This window comes from Chlamydotis macqueenii, chromosome 3 (genome assembly GCF_036417535.1).
Source record: "Chlamydotis macqueenii isolate bChlMac1 chromosome 3, bChlMac1.mat, whole genome shotgun sequence".
Classification (NCBI taxonomy): domain Eukaryota; kingdom Metazoa; phylum Chordata; class Aves; order Otidiformes; family Otididae; genus Chlamydotis; species Chlamydotis macqueenii.
In genome coordinates this window covers 73407239-73424515 of record NC_141558.1, presented here as the reverse complement: position 1 = coordinate 73424515, position 17277 = coordinate 73407239, and the positions used below count along the sequence as shown (strand labels likewise).

Sequence of the window (17277 nt, the reverse complement as noted above, 5' to 3'; positions counted from 1 at the left end):
TACATTCAGGGTTAAAATGAGAAGGAATGCAGAAAGTGAAGGAGAAAACAGACATTTAATGCACTAGCACAACCTGAAGTAATCTGTGATACTTTGTGGTAATTGTGTACTTAAGTTAATTGATTTTAGTGGTTTTGATTCCAGCTGACATTAAACTGATTTAAAGATGCATGAGATTTTCGCTCACTTTCCTTTCTGGTGAAGAATGCAGGACCAAGCCCTCCAGTTAGTGAAGGACAGCACCAGCTGTGTGTGCAGGCATACCATGTTTATACATGTTGTACTCCATCTGTGTTTCTGACACTTCCCTTACTCTGCTCTTCCACAAGTGGACCAAGAGCACTTTGATCACAACCAAGCTCCTTTATCACTTCACCAAAATCAAATGTTTTCCTTTTATGTCCACATCGCTACTCATAACAACACAACAAACCCCCACACACCCAGATACTCATCACCACTATGCTGCAAGCATCACAGAGCATGAGTTCAGGATCAGCACCACACCAAGAGCCAAAGTGATCCAATTAAGACAATTAAGTCATGCTTCATCTTGCAGCTGCAGGAGTGTCGCAGCCAGTCTGATGCTGTTAGGAAGAGGCTTCAGCATGCACTTGCTCACTAGACATTTCTGTACAACAGAGCTTAGACAGCAAGGCTTTGTGATATGTTCTACTGCTTCTGAAATACCAGTGAGGAACCAAGCAATTACTAAAGGGGAAGAAAAAAGAAAAAAAAAAAAAGGCGATTAGATATCTCTCCTCCCCATAAATCCTAGGAGAAACTATTACAGCCAATGCACAGATATCCTGTCTGCTGTTTCTAGCAGCTTCTTACTGCTTTACCTCCCTGGGACACAGGCAGAGAGTGAGGAAAGGGAAGCTGCAGTGAGAATCTCATGTATAGGTACACCTTCACTCATTCAAAGCCCTTCCCCCTCTCCCCACACATCACCGTTTACTCCCAGGATCTATTTGCATGTAGCTCAAGGAGAAGTCAAAGCTCCCAGTCCAAGCTTCTCAATACAACCACCAGCGTAATATGACAGTGAGAACACTCTATGATTACACATCCCCTTGGAGTCTTTATTAGGAAACAGTTGTTTTAAAAAACCTCTGGGTTTTTAACCATCAACCACCTGTTTTGCTGTGACTCTAACTCATGGCACTTTGACTGTACAGCAGTCTGCCAATAATCCTGTCTCTGCTGAGACTTCAGTGAACTGGAAACAGGCCAGTCACAAGATCCAGCACTGTCATGAGAAAAAGCATTTTAAACCGAAGTACTTAAATCAGCTTACCTCAGTTATTGCTCTTATACATTGCAGACAATCAATGAAATGAAGGGATTACTTCAGCATCCCCTGGCAATTGTCTGATTTTGAAACCACAAAAAACAGCAAGGATAAGCAAGAATATTTGTGTACTCTTCGTTTGTAACTGCAGCCTACAAGTTCCCTATGCTTTTAATTCATTTAGCATTATTGAGCTCTTCAGGGTAACTAACATTATCTACCATTAAAAGAACTTAAGTGCCTCTCTCCCTTTCATCCATCAAGACCAGGAGGCAAGAACACTCCTTGCTGCTCCTTAATGAGGGAGAAGAGATGACATGATTTGTAATTGTGTGTTATCTTTATGTTATGTTTTAATATTAAAAATACCAAAACAATAGGTGGAATAACAGGGGGACAACAGACACAGTCTGTGGACAGAAGATGTGGATTCCCTGAATAAGTTCCTTGCCTCTGCATAAAGGAGATCAGGGAAGAAAAAAAAAAAAAAAAAAAAAAGATGTCATATTTGTTTCACAGAAGGAAAAAAGCCCCAGAGTTTCGCACACAGGATCGAGATGTCAAGTCATAAGAAAACCAAATCTAGACCACATAATTCAGAATGTTCCAATCCAGTAGAAGTTACCTCAAAGTACAACACACAAGCTTGAAAACACAGTATGCACTGAATAACTTACACAGGAAATTCCACTCAGGACTTGTGACCTACAGGTTTGTCTCAGGTATAAGTACTGTGGTGTCAGGAAATAGCAAGTTTCTTGCAGGACGTGAAAAAGCAATGCTTGAGATAAGTTACAGGAAAGCCGGGACGGTGCTGCTGTGCAGTGTGGTACTTCCAGCACTAGGAGAGAATACGACCCCTGGCAGCAACCCTGCTTCCAGAGGTCATAGGAGAAAGCTGTGAGCACAATGGGTTAGCAGATTTTTCAAAGACATCAAGCTCCTTTTTGTCCTCTCATTTTCTCTACCAAATTGTTCTTACCTCCACCCCAATCTCTGCTGCTTTGTTTCACACTTCTTCCTCAGTAAAGAGATGGTTTCTCAGCTGCTGCAAGGCATACGTATCTCCCGCAGGCAGCTAAGGGAACAAAAGGAAAAATATATGGTATCTCTCAAAAAGCAGCAGGGGCTCTAGCTTCCCAGGGGCATGGGACACCTTACGAGATGCAGGGGAAGGACCTTTTGAAACGTCACAATATAAAATTAAAATAGACAAAATTCAGTTGAACAGCTCTAACAAAAAAAAAAAAAAAAAAAAAAAAAGACTATTCCAGAACAAGACAGCAGCATTCTTAGGGCGTCAGAAATAAACTAGCATACAGGTCAGGAATGATGAATAATTGAGGTTTAGTTTTTTTAATAAAATATACAGTTACGGCAGGTAGCTCACTCAATGTTTAAGAGATATTGTCTTAAGGCACATTTCACAAGGCCTAAATTAACCCAGATGAAACTCCCAGATAAACACTTAGCTTTTAAAAGCACAGCTGTACTTATCCATATACTACTTTGCTATTAAAGACATCTTTATCTCATTCCCAGAGGTGGATCAAGCAGTTCATCCATCTGACTTCTACAGACCTTTCATTAAAACCAGAGTAGTATTTGGAAACCATTTTGTTGTTGTTTTCAAGAAAACTGGAATGCTAGTTTGTGACAACATACTAGCATTTGCTTTCCAAACACAGCAACAGTGCACATTTCAACTCACAGGAAAGATGACAAAAATTCTAGAAAGACTCCTCCAGCAGGCAGAGAAGTTTTCAGGAGTTCTGTGCCTTTGCTTTTTCATAGCACTGTGTCACCAGCTTTCCTCTGTAGCCACGCAGCTACAGCAACCTTTCATTCTCTTACCAGTGATGTGAACACAGTCCCCGAGCTGGACACACAACCCGTAAGTATGACATGTGGGAAAACAGTCTTCGAACATGAAATGATTTATCTATTAGAACAAGCTGCGGTAGATCTTTACAACCTATAATTCTTCTCAATATACAATGCAAAAAATGTGACACGTCTCTCCATTTTCCATAGATTTCAGGAAATTATCAGTTATAAGCAGCAAGCTACATAACCTTTACAGGTTGAGAATGCATTTTCACACTGCATCATGTACTGTTCTAGGTTAAGACACTACACTTATTATGAATGCCACTGCTAGTCCTGAATGGATTTTGAACTACATTCCAGCAGTTATTTAACTCACCATTAAACATAATAAGGATCCACTCTAAAATACTGTTAATACAGAAATTCCACACCATAATACTTTCTCAAGATGTATTTGAAATCAATGCTGTTTGCATTTCACACAGAAATATGGGACTAATATTAAATAAATTCCTCAACGTTATCAGTTGATTTATATTCTTTTTATTATAAAATAAATACAAACCAAAACATTTTTAGAGATATATTAAAAAGTCTAGTACTGAGTTGATGGGGTCCGCCTACAAGTTTTAGAATAGCACCAATACAGGAGTCAGTTTCACAGAGAGGAAAAAATACAGCAAGAACCTCAAGGATGCCTTCTTATCAAGGTTGTACAGAGGAATCTGAAAGACCAGATATTCTCAGGTAGACAGGACTGTGCTTATTCACAAACTTCTTCAGTATCCGAAACCTTTTCATCTGAGCTTTGCAACCTTGGTGTGATATATATTTAAAGTACTTGCAATCTAAAGGAGAAAAAAAAAAAAAAAAAAAAAAGCTTTAAGTTATACCATGATACAACCAAATATAAAATGCTTTCACTGTTTAAATAACATGCAGGCATCTAAGTTTTCACTAATGATAGGTAATAAAATAATCCAAGACATGCACCTCAAATCAGAGGCATAGCTGCAGCATTAAATAATCTATCCTCATTTGACCCAGAAAGCGTTCTACATGTATATAACTGTACGCCGAGTCTTGCAAAATATTTTTCCTTTTTGTTTTTACTTTTAAATAGATTAGAAAGTACAATTCCAAGAGTGTAAAGCAGCATTGATTTCATACATTAACTTACTGTATTTGGTAAGGAAAATAGAGGCTTATATAAACACCAGTAAGCACAGAAACTTTAATAAAGAAACTTAGAGCTGGAACAGTTTTATTAGCCATCTGGAAATAAAAGTTGGGAGACATTTGATAACATATTACTGAAAGCAAGAAAAAAAAAAAACCTTTCAACATGAGATATTGTTTTATAAAGTCCAGAAGATAAAGTTATAGAAAAGCTGCCAGCAAACAAGTTGCCTATAAACCAAAAGTCCAAACTGGTGTACGAGCCACAGTCTCCATGCCATATTCTCATTCTCAATTTAGCAGCTGCTTCTTGGGCTGATACTGCCAAAACCAAGTGGAGTATTTCAAAGAATGCTACTGAAGAGGTCATGATCTTCACCTTGTTACCAAACTACTGATGGTTTTTACTGAAGACCTACCTCTCCTCCTCTTTCCTGCATTACAACATCCCACAGTCCTTAAGGACCAGCTGCTCCCCAGTATTTGCTGAGACACTGCCTAAACTGGCATCCAGCAAGCAAACTGTCCACAGTCCTCACAAGATTCACTCAGGAGTGTGTTGTGCATTTTTGAAATTGTAGTTTGAAGGTTAAACACGATAAATAGCAATGTGAATGCTCAACAAGGCCAGATAAAACAGAACTCTAAACCAGGGTAAGACAAGTTATGCAAAATATGCATTACTGTCAAATATCAAAACAATTTAAATATTTTTCTCAAGTTCCAAGACAACAATCTTTCCCAGAAGAAAGAAACTGCCTTTCTTCCAGGGAGTAGACAGCTGTATCCCATCTCATTAGGGCTAGAACTAGACATTATTTCTGTTCTGTATGGTGAAAAGGAAAGAACATTTGGTATTACCCTTTCCCAACAAGATTCCAGCCACCAGAGCTTTTTTGTATGAAAGGCTTTCATTTTCCTGCCAATTCCTTTTTGCCAAGTAACGGCTAAAATGGAAGGTTGGCCACCAGTCCTTTCTGGAATTCCACTCTTGCTTGATCCAGTCAAGGTGCTTCTCAGAGCTGAATAAAGGTAAAGCAAGTTACAAAAAAAAAAAAAAAAAAAAAAAAAAAAAAAAAATTAAATTGAGATTATAAAATTCAGTGCCTCCTAATGATCTTTTAATCAGCTTGCTACAAGTCTCAAATTGCTAGCGTAGACACACTGACGTTACACTGCAGACTAAAACACTAAACAGAAATAATTTTTTTTTTTTTTTTTTAATCCTTGGCAACACTGGTGAGGCAGGAGGTGAGCTCTTGGAGTCTTATTTAGACTTGGCAATAACACAGATTATGGTGTGAAATGAAGCAAGCCTTTGACTTGTGGGCCAGTTTGTCAATAGTAATAAGAAACTTGAAGAAAGTTTGTCAATAAATTAGCAGTATGAAAGGGTTGGTTTGTTTTTAGAAAATGTTTCTGTTACTCTAGGCATACTCAAAGACTAACTTATCCCAAACATTCACCCCGGTAACTGTTATGCAATAAAGAACTTAAACCAAGCATTTCAGACATAGAAACTACCTATAACAGGGAAGTGATATTCCCATAAAACGACCAAGAGGCTCAACATATTTCAAGATACTCTGAAGCTGTGTCTTCAAATACAAAAATGCAGGCAATGTTAGAGTATCATACCATTTTTACTAACTATGCAACAACACTCCTAGGTTTAATCCACTAGCTTCTGGACCTTAACAGCAGATGCTGTGTAGGTGGAGGTGGCAATAAGACAGCAAAATGGGTAAAACTAAGTACAGAATTAGTTTACTGTAAATATATAGGCCTTAAAAAACCACAACATTCTGTTTGTTGGTTAAAATAAAGTCTAGACATTAGAGGCCTTCTGGGCACGAATTGCCCGAGATGGCTCCTTCTGAAATCAGAGGCCATGTCTGTCAGTGTTGGCAAAGACACGTCACTGTTGGCTCAGCTTTTAGGAATATGCTAGCTGGATTCTGTAACAGCTACCACCATCACACAACACACCGGTCTGTACAGTACTGGTCATGCCCCTATTGCAGCCCAGTGATTCTCAAACCCGCTTCAAATAACGCACGTGTAGTCACAGAGCAGAAGACTCAATTTGGGGTTTTTTTCACCCCTGAAAGAGGGAGATTAGTGACAGAATGCTACCTGAACATATGAATAACCTGTATAAGCACATAACCTGGTAAAAAAAACAAAACAAAACAAAAAACCCTGACTTTTTTCAGGCAATGCTAATACTGGAAATTTGGAATTATCTTTAATAATAATTTATTCTTTCCTCCCAGTGAAATCACACTGCAGCCAAGCACTGCCACAGAACTCAGGGTAGGCCAGATGACAATTCCATTCACGAGCAGGGAAGAAAAAGGCTACAGAGCGTTACTTTGTCAATTGCCCAAAGGTGAAGACTTGATGCACATTTGTTTTTAGCACTGTATATCAGATACTTACATTACAATTTGTTTCACCTGTCTTGCCAAACAGCTCCATGCTTTTATATTTTCCTTCCAGCCAGCATAATCTAAGGCTGCAAAAATGACTTCTAGGCCCAGTCGACGTTTTTTTCTTTTCTCTGGAAAAAGATTAGTCTGATTAATGAATTACTTACATCAGGCTGAACTCATTAGTAAGCAACAAGTGAAATACAGTTCTCCGTCCTGCCTCTCCAAATGCTGCTACTGTCCCTGTCACTGAGGGTTCCCCTTATTGTCTTCTGCCTCTTCCAAGAGATAAAGTTAAGGAATACTTCCTGGCTCTAAAGCACAACTCATACCAGAGACATTCTGTGCCTCCTCCCATCCTGCTCGAAACTGCTGGCTCAAGAGGCACACATAAGACCCTTCACTTATCCCACACTGCCTTGCTTAAAATTGTTGGTATTCCCAAAGGTCACCCATCAGTGCTTCCAGTGGGCACTACTGTTCAACATCATTTTCCCAGGGGAAGGGAACACAGTCCCTCTGAAACATTTTGAATTCTGAGATGCCATAAAAAAACCCACCAAAATAAAATCTGGGACTGATATGAATAAAACAAACATTTCACATGAGCAGTTCTGTATCAGAGTTCTTAAAACAACACTTGACCTATCGCAGCAGGTAGATGTGGGAAAAGTTATGTTTCTCAGTATAATTTTTTTCAAAAATCAGATTGCCCTCATTAGCTATGAAAAGTTAGCAAGTGTATCATGCATGAACAGGAAAAAAAGGAGGTTTCAGTCAGGGAGTTGGTGTGTGTGTGTGTGTCCCCGCCCAAGAGGAAAAGCATAAAAGAATAATCTTGATTCAAGGACATTTCACCAATCTGCTGACCTGCTGGAACATACCAGGTCACAGGAAGACAGACAGCTTGGAATACAATTGATCAGCATGGAAAAAAAAAAAAAGTCTCCACATTGGAAGACTTTTCTACTAGCTTGAAGATTAAACTCCCTTGAAGAAGAAGAAGATCTTGTTCTTTGATCAATAACAATGAACTAAAGCATAGATCTATCACAATTCCTCCAGAAGAGAAAGAATAAATAAATCAGAGATCCCAAAAAGGGAATGGAGACCCTGGTATTCAGAGCAGGGTACCTCAAAAAAAAATTAAGTTATTTTTAATATCCTGGTGTTGCCTTAAAACAGTTTGCTTTGATCAGTCTTTAAAATGAAAACAGCATTTTTTTTAGAGAAGTCTGTAAATCCCTGCTCACATATCCCACTTAAAGGTTCCCGTGACTGGAAACTTGGGTTTTTTAGTTGTTGTTTTTTTTTTTCTTAACAAACAAAGCTACTTTGAAAAGCAGAAAGACAGCTACAGAATTATTTCAGAATATTATTCTAGATTAACATAAAGGAAAGGAGCAAAGATGTTTAAAGACTTACTTGATTTTTGAAGCATGGTATTAAAATCTATCATTAATTCATGAGAAGGAACAATATCATGCAAGATCTGGAAAAAAAAAAAAAAACTAAAAGACCCAGATACATTATTTTAACGTGAAAAATTTTGAAGACTTCTACCTGATCAAGAGAAACGCAGGCTTTTTAGTTAGGAAAAATAAGCCATCTGATACCTTACTACCTTGATAAAATAATGAATATCTAGGTCCATTTTGCACATCTGTGACATGATGAACAAAATACCTTGATGGCTGCTGAAAAACATTACATGTGACAAACACAACAGCCTCAAGGGAACAGCCCAAATCCATACCCGGTGTCCCCTTTTTAGAAGGCAATATTTCCTTCCTAGGCCAGTTCTAGCTCACCTGTCTACTGCTCTGTGCATTGGATCACGGTTTCTGGACCAATCAGATCAGTTGTGATTTGTCACTATCTTGTAAGATATTTGTGTATAAAACCGCTGCTCAAAAGTACTGAGAAGATGGAATTTTAGACACACATGCTACAGTTTAAAAGTCTAAACTGTTCTAAAAACTGCCCTAACAAAAGCACATTAGTGCCATCAAGTGGCAAAACAGACTGCAAAACATTGTTTGGAAGAAGCTACCAAGCACAATGAGCAAGGGCAAGGAAAGCAGGAATTTAAAAGTAACTATACAAAAGCTTAATACAGCAAGGCCTTGTTTGCCAACACCCAGCAGAAGTTAACTTCTATTTTAGCTTAAATGCACGGCTCACTGAAAAAAAAGCAGAGAAACTAATTGCTAGACAGGATCAATATGTGAAAGAGCAAGCATCTAATAAGTTATTCAGTATTGTAAAGATCAAACTGTAACAGAAATCAATGCATGTTATGTACAAGACTGCTGATATAGTCTTCTGGAACCAGGTAAACATGTTCTCTGAGCTTGTTTACTGACTTTAATTTATAGAATGTATCAGTTAAAGGCAGAATAAAGACTTAAATTCAAAGACAGTATTGCTCCACCCTTTAGCATACCGCCCACAAACTTCCCTCTAACCCTCTGCTTTCCACAAAGAATACAACAGGAATAATGTAACAGGAGTTTCAACTGAACCAAATTGTCAGACCACCCTGCAACATGAATGGCCACAGATCGCATCTACTACATAATATATACCTTGAGTGTGGATATGAGCGACTTCTTCGACTCCCCATGTCTCTTCAGGAACTGATAGAGGTAAACATGAGCATTGGGGTTAGCAGGGAACTTAGAGTTGTAGGCATATTCATTTAATACTTGGCGGGCTTCATTATGGTCTCCATAGAACTCCAACAACTAAGAGAAGTTAAGTCTGTCATTAGTTTGCCACATATTAGCAATCATATTCTTACAAGTAATTTTGGGCTGCCACAGAACTATCTAATAGCACAGTCTGTATCTAAGAGTGTAGCGTATTAGTTATGACAAACACTAGTGTATTTTCATTTTACTGGCCAATCTCTTATCACAGATAGACAAAAAATTCACACAGAGAATCCACTACAGGAGAAAATTCCTTTAACACTTATTTAATTGTCAAAGAATTACCAGCATTTGCACTGGAACAAGGCCCTGAAGCAGCTTGCCATGTCTTTTGAAGAGAGAACTCAATGAGAGAACTTGGCAGCTGTCAGCGCCAAGCAAAATTCCGTAAGATGCACTCAGAGAAGTCAGAGCTTATCAGCATTTACAAAATGTAAATAATTTCACAGAGATTTTAAGATTAGCTTATTTCTTAATTCCAAATTCTAAGCAGATATTTAACAAAACAAAACACAGAGGGACTATATGTTTGGTGTCTTTAACATTTAGTGTATCCAGAAAAACACTGCCCTGCCAAAAAAAAGAGAACTTGCTTTCAGGAATTTAAACAAAGCAGCTGTGCTCCCATTTTTGTACCAGCGCCATGAATACAAAATATGCAAGCTGTTTGTCTATTTCTATTTATTGGCAATGCATAGATAAAACCCTTTTTGTACTCTGTGCAGGCTCTTTAGTTCTACTAGGAGTAAACTGTGCTCTGAATGAAAGTCAGCAAGATACACATACAAGTGTGTTGCTCTTAAAATATTTTGTTGTCACCCATACACATATAGAAAAGCCACAGGCAGACATCTTAATGAAAATTAGACAGGGAAACACAAGAGGAAGACACATGTAAAACATGCCCTTACATCCACATAGCATTTCACAAAGAGATCCCAGACTCCAGGTATTTTAATAATCTCCTTTAAGTTCACTGCTGCCTTCCGAAAGCAACTGTGCATTTCCTGTTCAACCGACAAGTCTTCAAATCCATCCTGACCTACCAAAACATGGAAGAATGCCAAATAGTTAGTTTTGCTAATCAAAAGAGATCTCAAAGAACTGGTGCACACTAGAGATGATCAAAGTTTGCTAGGCAAGGATTCCAATCAGAGAGCTTTTAGAAAAGAGGTCTCCATTTCCTCAGTATTGGAATAAGAAATTTTCACCGCTCTTCGTTCAAATTTATTATCAGCTAATTCCAACTCATGGGGCATGACGGGCAGTAACCCAAGATAAGACACTACCAGCACAAGGTCCATAAACCAAATTCAATACTTAGTTCTTATACAAACAACTAGAGATCCAATGTAACTGATAATGCACAGCCAGCAGGTATATACATACAAGTAGTAACTTGTTTATCTTTAAAGATACTGAAATTCAAACACAAGTTTTGGGGGCTTTTGCTAGCACTCAAAATTCTAGCAGCAGTCAAGCACTTACACACCTATAAAGAAGTCACTGCTTTAGATTAATATCGTCCTTTGATCGTTGTTTTAGGTGATGCTGCCTGGATATAAAACGTGTGATTCAGAAGGAAAAAAGTTTCAGAATAGCATATCAGTACACTTCAGGAAAGTGCAAGTCAGTATGCCATTTTGGTACCACCATCATTGCTGATACAGAAGTATATACCATCCATAACATGACATTTTGAAGTCCAGTATTTCTCTGGTGCCTTCATATGCAGATAAAGGCAGAAGAGCAGCCCACATGGAAACGGTGTCACTGCAAATCATGGTGTCTGCAAAAAGCAAGTAAGTTGAAGTTTAGAGCTCAATACAAAAACAACACTAGGACTTACCGTGCTCTAACAGGATGTTCTTCTGCTTAGACCAGCTATAGTAGTCCAACAGCCCCCTGTAAGCCTGAATCAGTTTCATTTCTTTATCCTGAATGGCTGTTTGTTCTCCAAACCTCCAGCTTTCTGCCAGGGATAGGTTTTCGTAAGCTTCATCTACTAGTCCGTTACAAAGGAGATGAAAGGTGTGCTCTAAACAAACCTGCAATTCAAATAGTGCATACCACAGTGTTTCACATCATAAATGAAGAGAATCTCAGCAATACTGTAAAGTTCTACACAGATGTACGGGGAAGAAGAGACTCATTACTGACGTGCATATAAGATATTGCAAACACAGTTAGTATAGTATTTTAATTAGAAGAGCATTTTACAGATATTATTTTACCCAAACAGTACCTTTACAAGGAATTTTGGAGAAAAATGCAGGAAATGCAAGCGTCACTAGGGGCAGGGAGATAAGCCAAGAACTGTCTGAAGATGCTGGAGAAATACTAGTCATCAAAAGTATATCTGATACACAAAGATGTATCCCTTGGAAGAGAAAGGAAACCCAGTTGGACTACATTTACCGATTTTTCATTTGGCTACCCAACTGCAGAACACCTGAAAGACGGATGACCTATCACCCCATCATGCTGTTTAGGCACTAGATAAAAGTCTAAACCTTCATCTAGCTCCAGTAAACTCTTGTATAGAATTTCTGATGAAGGCCTTGAACAAATACAACAGAATGAGACAGAAGCACATCACAAGTAAGAAACAGTCAAGGAAACCAAAACAATATAGGTTTGAATGAGGCACCTTGGGGAAAAAAAAGACTACAGCTGGGTGACACAGGGGCCTACAGTAGAAGGTCTACTTGTATATAGATTAGCTACTTGAAAAGTGAGCTGATAACAATGGCAAAATTTAAGTACAACTGTTTTGTCAAGAGCACAGTGGCCAAATTAGGGACTGGAAACAAAACTTGGCAGGTGTTAACATGTAATTAGATGTTACTGGGGAATGCATGAATGAATTTAACTGTTTCAAATTAGAAGATTAATTAAAGGATCTAGGCACTTCTAAGGACTGACAACACACATCTGTGATAAAATATATAGACCAAATAAGATATGGTTAGGTATAGAACAACCCTTAAATTATCATGCAATTGGTAACTCAGATGTACTGTCTTTTCTGACACTATTGTCAATAACGCACTTCAAGAGAGATGGATTCAGAAACTAATACTCAAGTGCTCAGGTAAACATGATGAAAATCATCAAGACTGCATGAAGTACACTCACCTTCAAATACCTTTTTACTCCTAAAGTTTTCATCTGTTCTATAAAAGAGTTGAACTCTTTCATGCTGCTATGGGAATGATGGCACAGGATTTCAGTTCCTATTCTCCAAATAATCTATTAATGGGGAGAAAGATATTTAAAAATAACTTTAGTACCAAAAAATGGGAACAGTCACCATATATACAGTCTTATCAAACTTGTAATTATTGTAACATATGAATAAAACATGCATTTGAATTACAAAAAGAAAAAGAATACTAAGTGTTGTTTACTGCTGGAGTCACCTAGATTTTTATCTAGTAGTATTTTCACAACCATTCAGTGGGAGCATCACAATTGCTCACTATAAATACAGCACTCCAGCAAAGATTATGAAAATTGCATTTGTTACAAGGTTCCCCCTCCTGTTACTGATCAGGATGTTTCAAAGTTACTGAAAAATTATGTTTTCCTTTGATATGTTTCCACTGAGATGCAAGGTATACATAATTCTCTGAACTTGGCACTAAAGATTATTTCCAGTTAGATGTGGCTTCCATCTACATGCAGTTATTTTCTGCCTACAGAATGTAACCAAATATTCCAGCAGGTTAGCCATATTCAAGTACTCTATTTCATTTATTTAACAACTCTGATCCCTTTCCTCCTGTTTCTATCTCAGTATCTGCTAAAGCTTTTGTAAGTACTAGAGGAGCTGACAGAGACCTAAGTAAGCCACTAACTTTCAAACAGATTCTGACTGATGGTATGCCAGTGGCAAACACATCTACTGCTTTTCTGTTTTAGAAGACGACATTAAGATGACTTTTCATAGATAAGCTCCTGATGGAATTATCATATACCAATCCAAGCTCTCATCTGTGGCATCAAGGGCCTATGTAAAAAACAAAACCGAAAAAACAAACAAACAAAAAAAAAACCCAAAACCAACAACAAAAAAAAAAAAAAAACAACAAAACCCCACAAAACCAGCCTGCAAGCCCAGAGAACTTTTCAAGAGCACTCAGCACTGTCAGGAAAAAAATCAGAGAGCACTTCAAATTCTCAGCACCCCTGAAAGTGAGATAACAGCAGAATTCAAGCTCCAGCAAGACTGATTAAACGCACAGCAGAGGCATGCCTGTGCAGAGGTAGACTTTTGGTGAGCAACTGGACAGCATGCTGCCTTGAGCACTACCAGTGATGATGGTCTATTTTCTGCAGCCTGCCATCCCAGAGTTTCTACATCAGCACCACTGCAGTTGCCTACTTGGTTTTGGAAAATCCAATGTCTTTTTTGGTTTTTTTTAAGCAACTAATTTGGTTTATGAAAGTTGCCTAATTTTTTCAGGTCTTAAGCTCTGATTTTTTTTCAAAATAATAATAATAAAAAAAAAAATCAAGCCTATGATTAGTTCATTAAGACAAATGTTGGAGCTGAAGTGTTACAGATGCTTCGTGCAAGTACTGTTTCAGCCGCAAAAGAACTCTGATAAGAGACACTGGCTTACCTCTGAGGGACCCATGTATTCTCTAGAAAAGTCTTTCTCTAGTGACTCAATATAGGAGGTCAGAAACTCCGCAGCCCTTTTCCACTGCTTTCGTAGCATGGCATCCTGCAAGTAACTTAAACACACTTCCTTGCTCTTCTTGAAGTTTAATTTGTGTTCATGGGAAGATGCTAAACAAACAAAACAAACAAACAAAAAAATCAACCAAGCTCACAACTGTCACAGCCCTTATTCAGGTAACAATGTACCATTTCAGTATCTCTCTTATTTGATCTTTCCCAAACACTACAGAAAGTGGTCTTAAGCTGCGTGGTTTGGAAGTTAAATGCACCTACTGGTCTGTAGGGAAGCAACACTACATCAAAAGCCGGAAATACAATATGAAATGGCATTTTCCCCAAGTAGCATACATCTGCAGACACCTGAAACAGTGAAGAGCCAATTATTACACACTACTGCCCTACCAGAATTAGAAGACCATGGTGCTTTGACAACTTCACAGTATGTTTTGTTATATTTTGGGGACTATTCTCTTCCCTTACTAATCATCATTTAGGTTTGTGACCCCACTGTGCTAAAGATTTGCATACACACATACAAACAGGCCATTCCAGTACCAAAGGCTAAGCAATTCCCACTAAAACAATAGATAAATGTAGAGAATTATTATCTTCTGAGTACAATACTGGAAAGAGGTCGCTTACTCTTTTTACATGGATACTTGTTCAACCTCTGTTATAACACAAAACTGAAACCTCATTTCCACATCTGTTTAAAGCTCATGGCTGTCTGCCTCGGTCTAATGTGCCCCTACAGCAATGCTCAAGCTGTAAGAGCCTTCTGTGAAGGACACGCAGAGCTCACCAAACCACCTCCTACCTGGACGCTGTAGGCAAGGGAGTAACTCAAACACTGGCTTGAAGCAGTTTTATCACATTGAATTCAGCAGGGCCTGTTGTAATAGGACGAGGGGTAATGGTTTTAAAATAGAGGGAGGTAGATTCAGACTTGATATAAGGAAAAAATTTTTTACAATGGGGGTGGTGGAACACTGGAACAGGTTGCCCAGAGAGGTGGTGGATGGCCCATCCCTGGACACGTTCAAGGCCAGGCTGAAGGGGCTCTGAGCAGCCTGATCTTGTTGGAGACGTCCCTGCTCCTGGCAGGGGGGTTGGACTAGATGGCCTTTGAAGGTCCCTTCCAGCCCAAACCATTGTATGGATTCTACAAAATTGCCTCTGACCACCCTACCTATAGTCTTCACATCTATTTCTAACCTGCAAAGTTCCAAGTACTAAGAATATAAAACCCACAGTTAACACCTCAAGATTAAGCACACCAAGGACCACGGCCACTGTAGGCAAGTCCTACTGTGCAAGTTGCTGATATGTCATCTAATATAGCCAGGGTTGACGTACTGTGTTTCACCACAAAGCTATGTAGAAACAAAAACTTCTTCAGAGGTTTTGCGGTCACCTGCATGCACAATGCTTTCGTTACCCGTCACCTTATTCTACGGGTATGGCATATGCCTCCTTTAAGCCCCTCGCAGGCTGCCGGGCCGCCCGCAGGCCGCAGCGAAGGGGGAGCGGCAGCAGCAGGGCGGGCGCTGAGAACCCTAAGCCGCCTCCTCGGCGGGAGGCCGACGGCGAACAGCGGAGGGAGGGGGCGGCCCGGCCTCACCGGCGCCGAGCACAGCGAGGGGCAGAGGACGGCCTTCCTCTCGCAAGGCCGGAGAGGGGAAAGGGGGGTGGATGAGCACGGGGAGCCGCGGCGGGACGGCGGGGACGAGCGGGAGCCGTCGGGACCGCGCACGCCGCGGGGAGCTCCGCCCTTACCCGGTTGGTAGAGGTGCGGCGGCAGGAAGGGTAGGTGCAGGGCCGGCAGGAGGGCGCTCCCCGCCTGCGCGGCTGGGCTGCTGCTCCTTTTCTTCTTCTTCTTCGTCGTCGTCGCCGTCATCATCATCGCCGCTTCCTCTAGGAAGCTGTCCATGGCGCCGCCGGCACACCCGCACTAACGGCGTCTCACCACCTCCCCGCCCGCTTACAGCGGGCAGCGGCCACTTTTGACCGTGCAGAGGGCGACCTCGCTGCGGGGAGACCTCAGGAGCCTCCGGCCGCTCCAAGCTAGCCCAGCCAAGCCGACCTCCGGCATCCGGCCATCCCGTGACAGAGCCGGCAGGGCACGCTTAGCCGGAGCTCAGCCTAACAGCGACCGCCCCTTCATGCTGCCAGCACGCATGCGCTCCCCGAGCGTATGCGCCCTGCGGAGCTTGCGGCGACTACCGCCATGATGGGAGAGGGAAAAGCCGACCTTGCGCATGCGCGCTGGGGAAGTCGGGCCGTGCCGCCATGATGGGACGAGGCGGGTTTACCCCCCTGCGGCTGGGAGGGTTCTGAGGCCTCTCCGGGAAAGCGTAGGCGGTTGTTCGGGTGCTGGCTCTCTTCAGCCTGTGGAAGTGGGGGAGTGAGAGGTGCTAGGGAAGGGTAAAGCAGGAGGGATGAGGAGGAGCAGGGGAGGCTGGCCGGCTGTGTTCGTGGCAGAGCGCTGTTCGGTTCTGCACGTGGCACAGTGGGAGCGTTGCTAGAGCCGCGTCCAGGGCAGTGCTTGCTCCGAAAGTGATGGTCAACTCCATCCTGTTGTCTCTTTTTCTGTTAGTTTGTAATTTAGAACAGCATGTTCTGCAGAAGAAAAGGATTCTGAATCAAAATTCTGAGCCTCATAGAGCAGTAATATTGCCAGTGCTCCTGCAGAGTACCCAGATTCCAGAAATTTGTCTGCCTCAACCACGGAATCTAGTTTGTACAAATTTGTGCTGGAACTTGTTTCTTTAAATCAGTTTTGGCAACTGACTTTGCCATGGAGTGTTTTGGTATGTGTAAAGTCCAGTTTTCTGAGTAAGAATTTACAGGTTTTTTTTCAGAACAGCTCTGCGGTGTGAGTAAATAATAAACTGGCTCAGATTAAAGGTTCATGTAATCAGTATCCTGGTTCAGCCGCGATCAATAACGAGTGTCAAGGGAATAGTACAAGGCAGAACAGTTGTTTGTAGTGTCTAAACATTTAACCTCAGTATCATACCTTAATATGACATTTATTTAATAAATCTATGTGGGAATAGAAGAAGCCTCCGTTTATCTTCCTTTTTTTTAATCCAGTCTTCTTCCAATATATGACTAGCACTTTAGTTCATAAGTACA

At 40.5% G+C, this 17277-nt stretch overlaps 1 protein-coding gene across 2 annotated transcripts; it reads right to left on the bottom strand.

The window, feature by feature from the left end:
- Positions 1–3011: 3011 nt before the first annotated feature.
- TAF1A (TATA-box binding protein associated factor, RNA polymerase I subunit A) lies at positions 3012–16331 on the bottom strand. Of its 2 annotated transcripts, XM_086745578.1 has the most exons (11): positions 15916–16046; positions 14409–14499; positions 14078–14247; positions 12588–12701; positions 11299–11497; positions 10361–10491; positions 9324–9482; positions 8161–8227; positions 6746–6866; positions 5165–5325; positions 3012–3972 (listed from the first exon to the last, which is right to left on the bottom strand). In XM_086745578.1, the coding sequence occupies exons 2-11, from the start codon at positions 14467–14469 to the stop codon at positions 3830–3832; spliced, it is 1326 nt and encodes a 441-aa protein (XP_086601704.1). In that variant the 5' UTR covers positions 14470–14499; positions 15916–16046; the 3' UTR covers positions 3012–3829. The 2 variants fall into 2 exon arrangements, with proteins under 2 accessions (XP_086601704.1, XP_086601703.1); XM_086745577.1 differs by lacking the exon at positions 14409–14499 and having other exon boundaries at positions 3018–3972; positions 15916–16331.
- Between the last annotated feature and the right edge of the window lie 946 nt (positions 16332–17277).

Excerpts from the sequence above, each read along its gene's own strand:
- TAF1A (XM_086745577.1), bottom strand. The coding sequence starts at position 16,069 with ATGGACAGCTTCCTAGAGGAAGCGGCGATGATGATGACGGCGACGACG. Across the intron at positions 14,248-15,915 it reads GCCGCACCTCTACCAACCGG|CATCTTCCCATGAACACAAA; the intron begins GTAAGGGCGGAG and ends TTGTTTGTTTAG. Across the intron at positions 10,492-11,298 it reads GAACATCCTGTTAGAGCACG|GTCAGGATGGATTTGAAGAC; the intron begins GTAAGTCCTAGT and ends ATGTTTTGGTAG.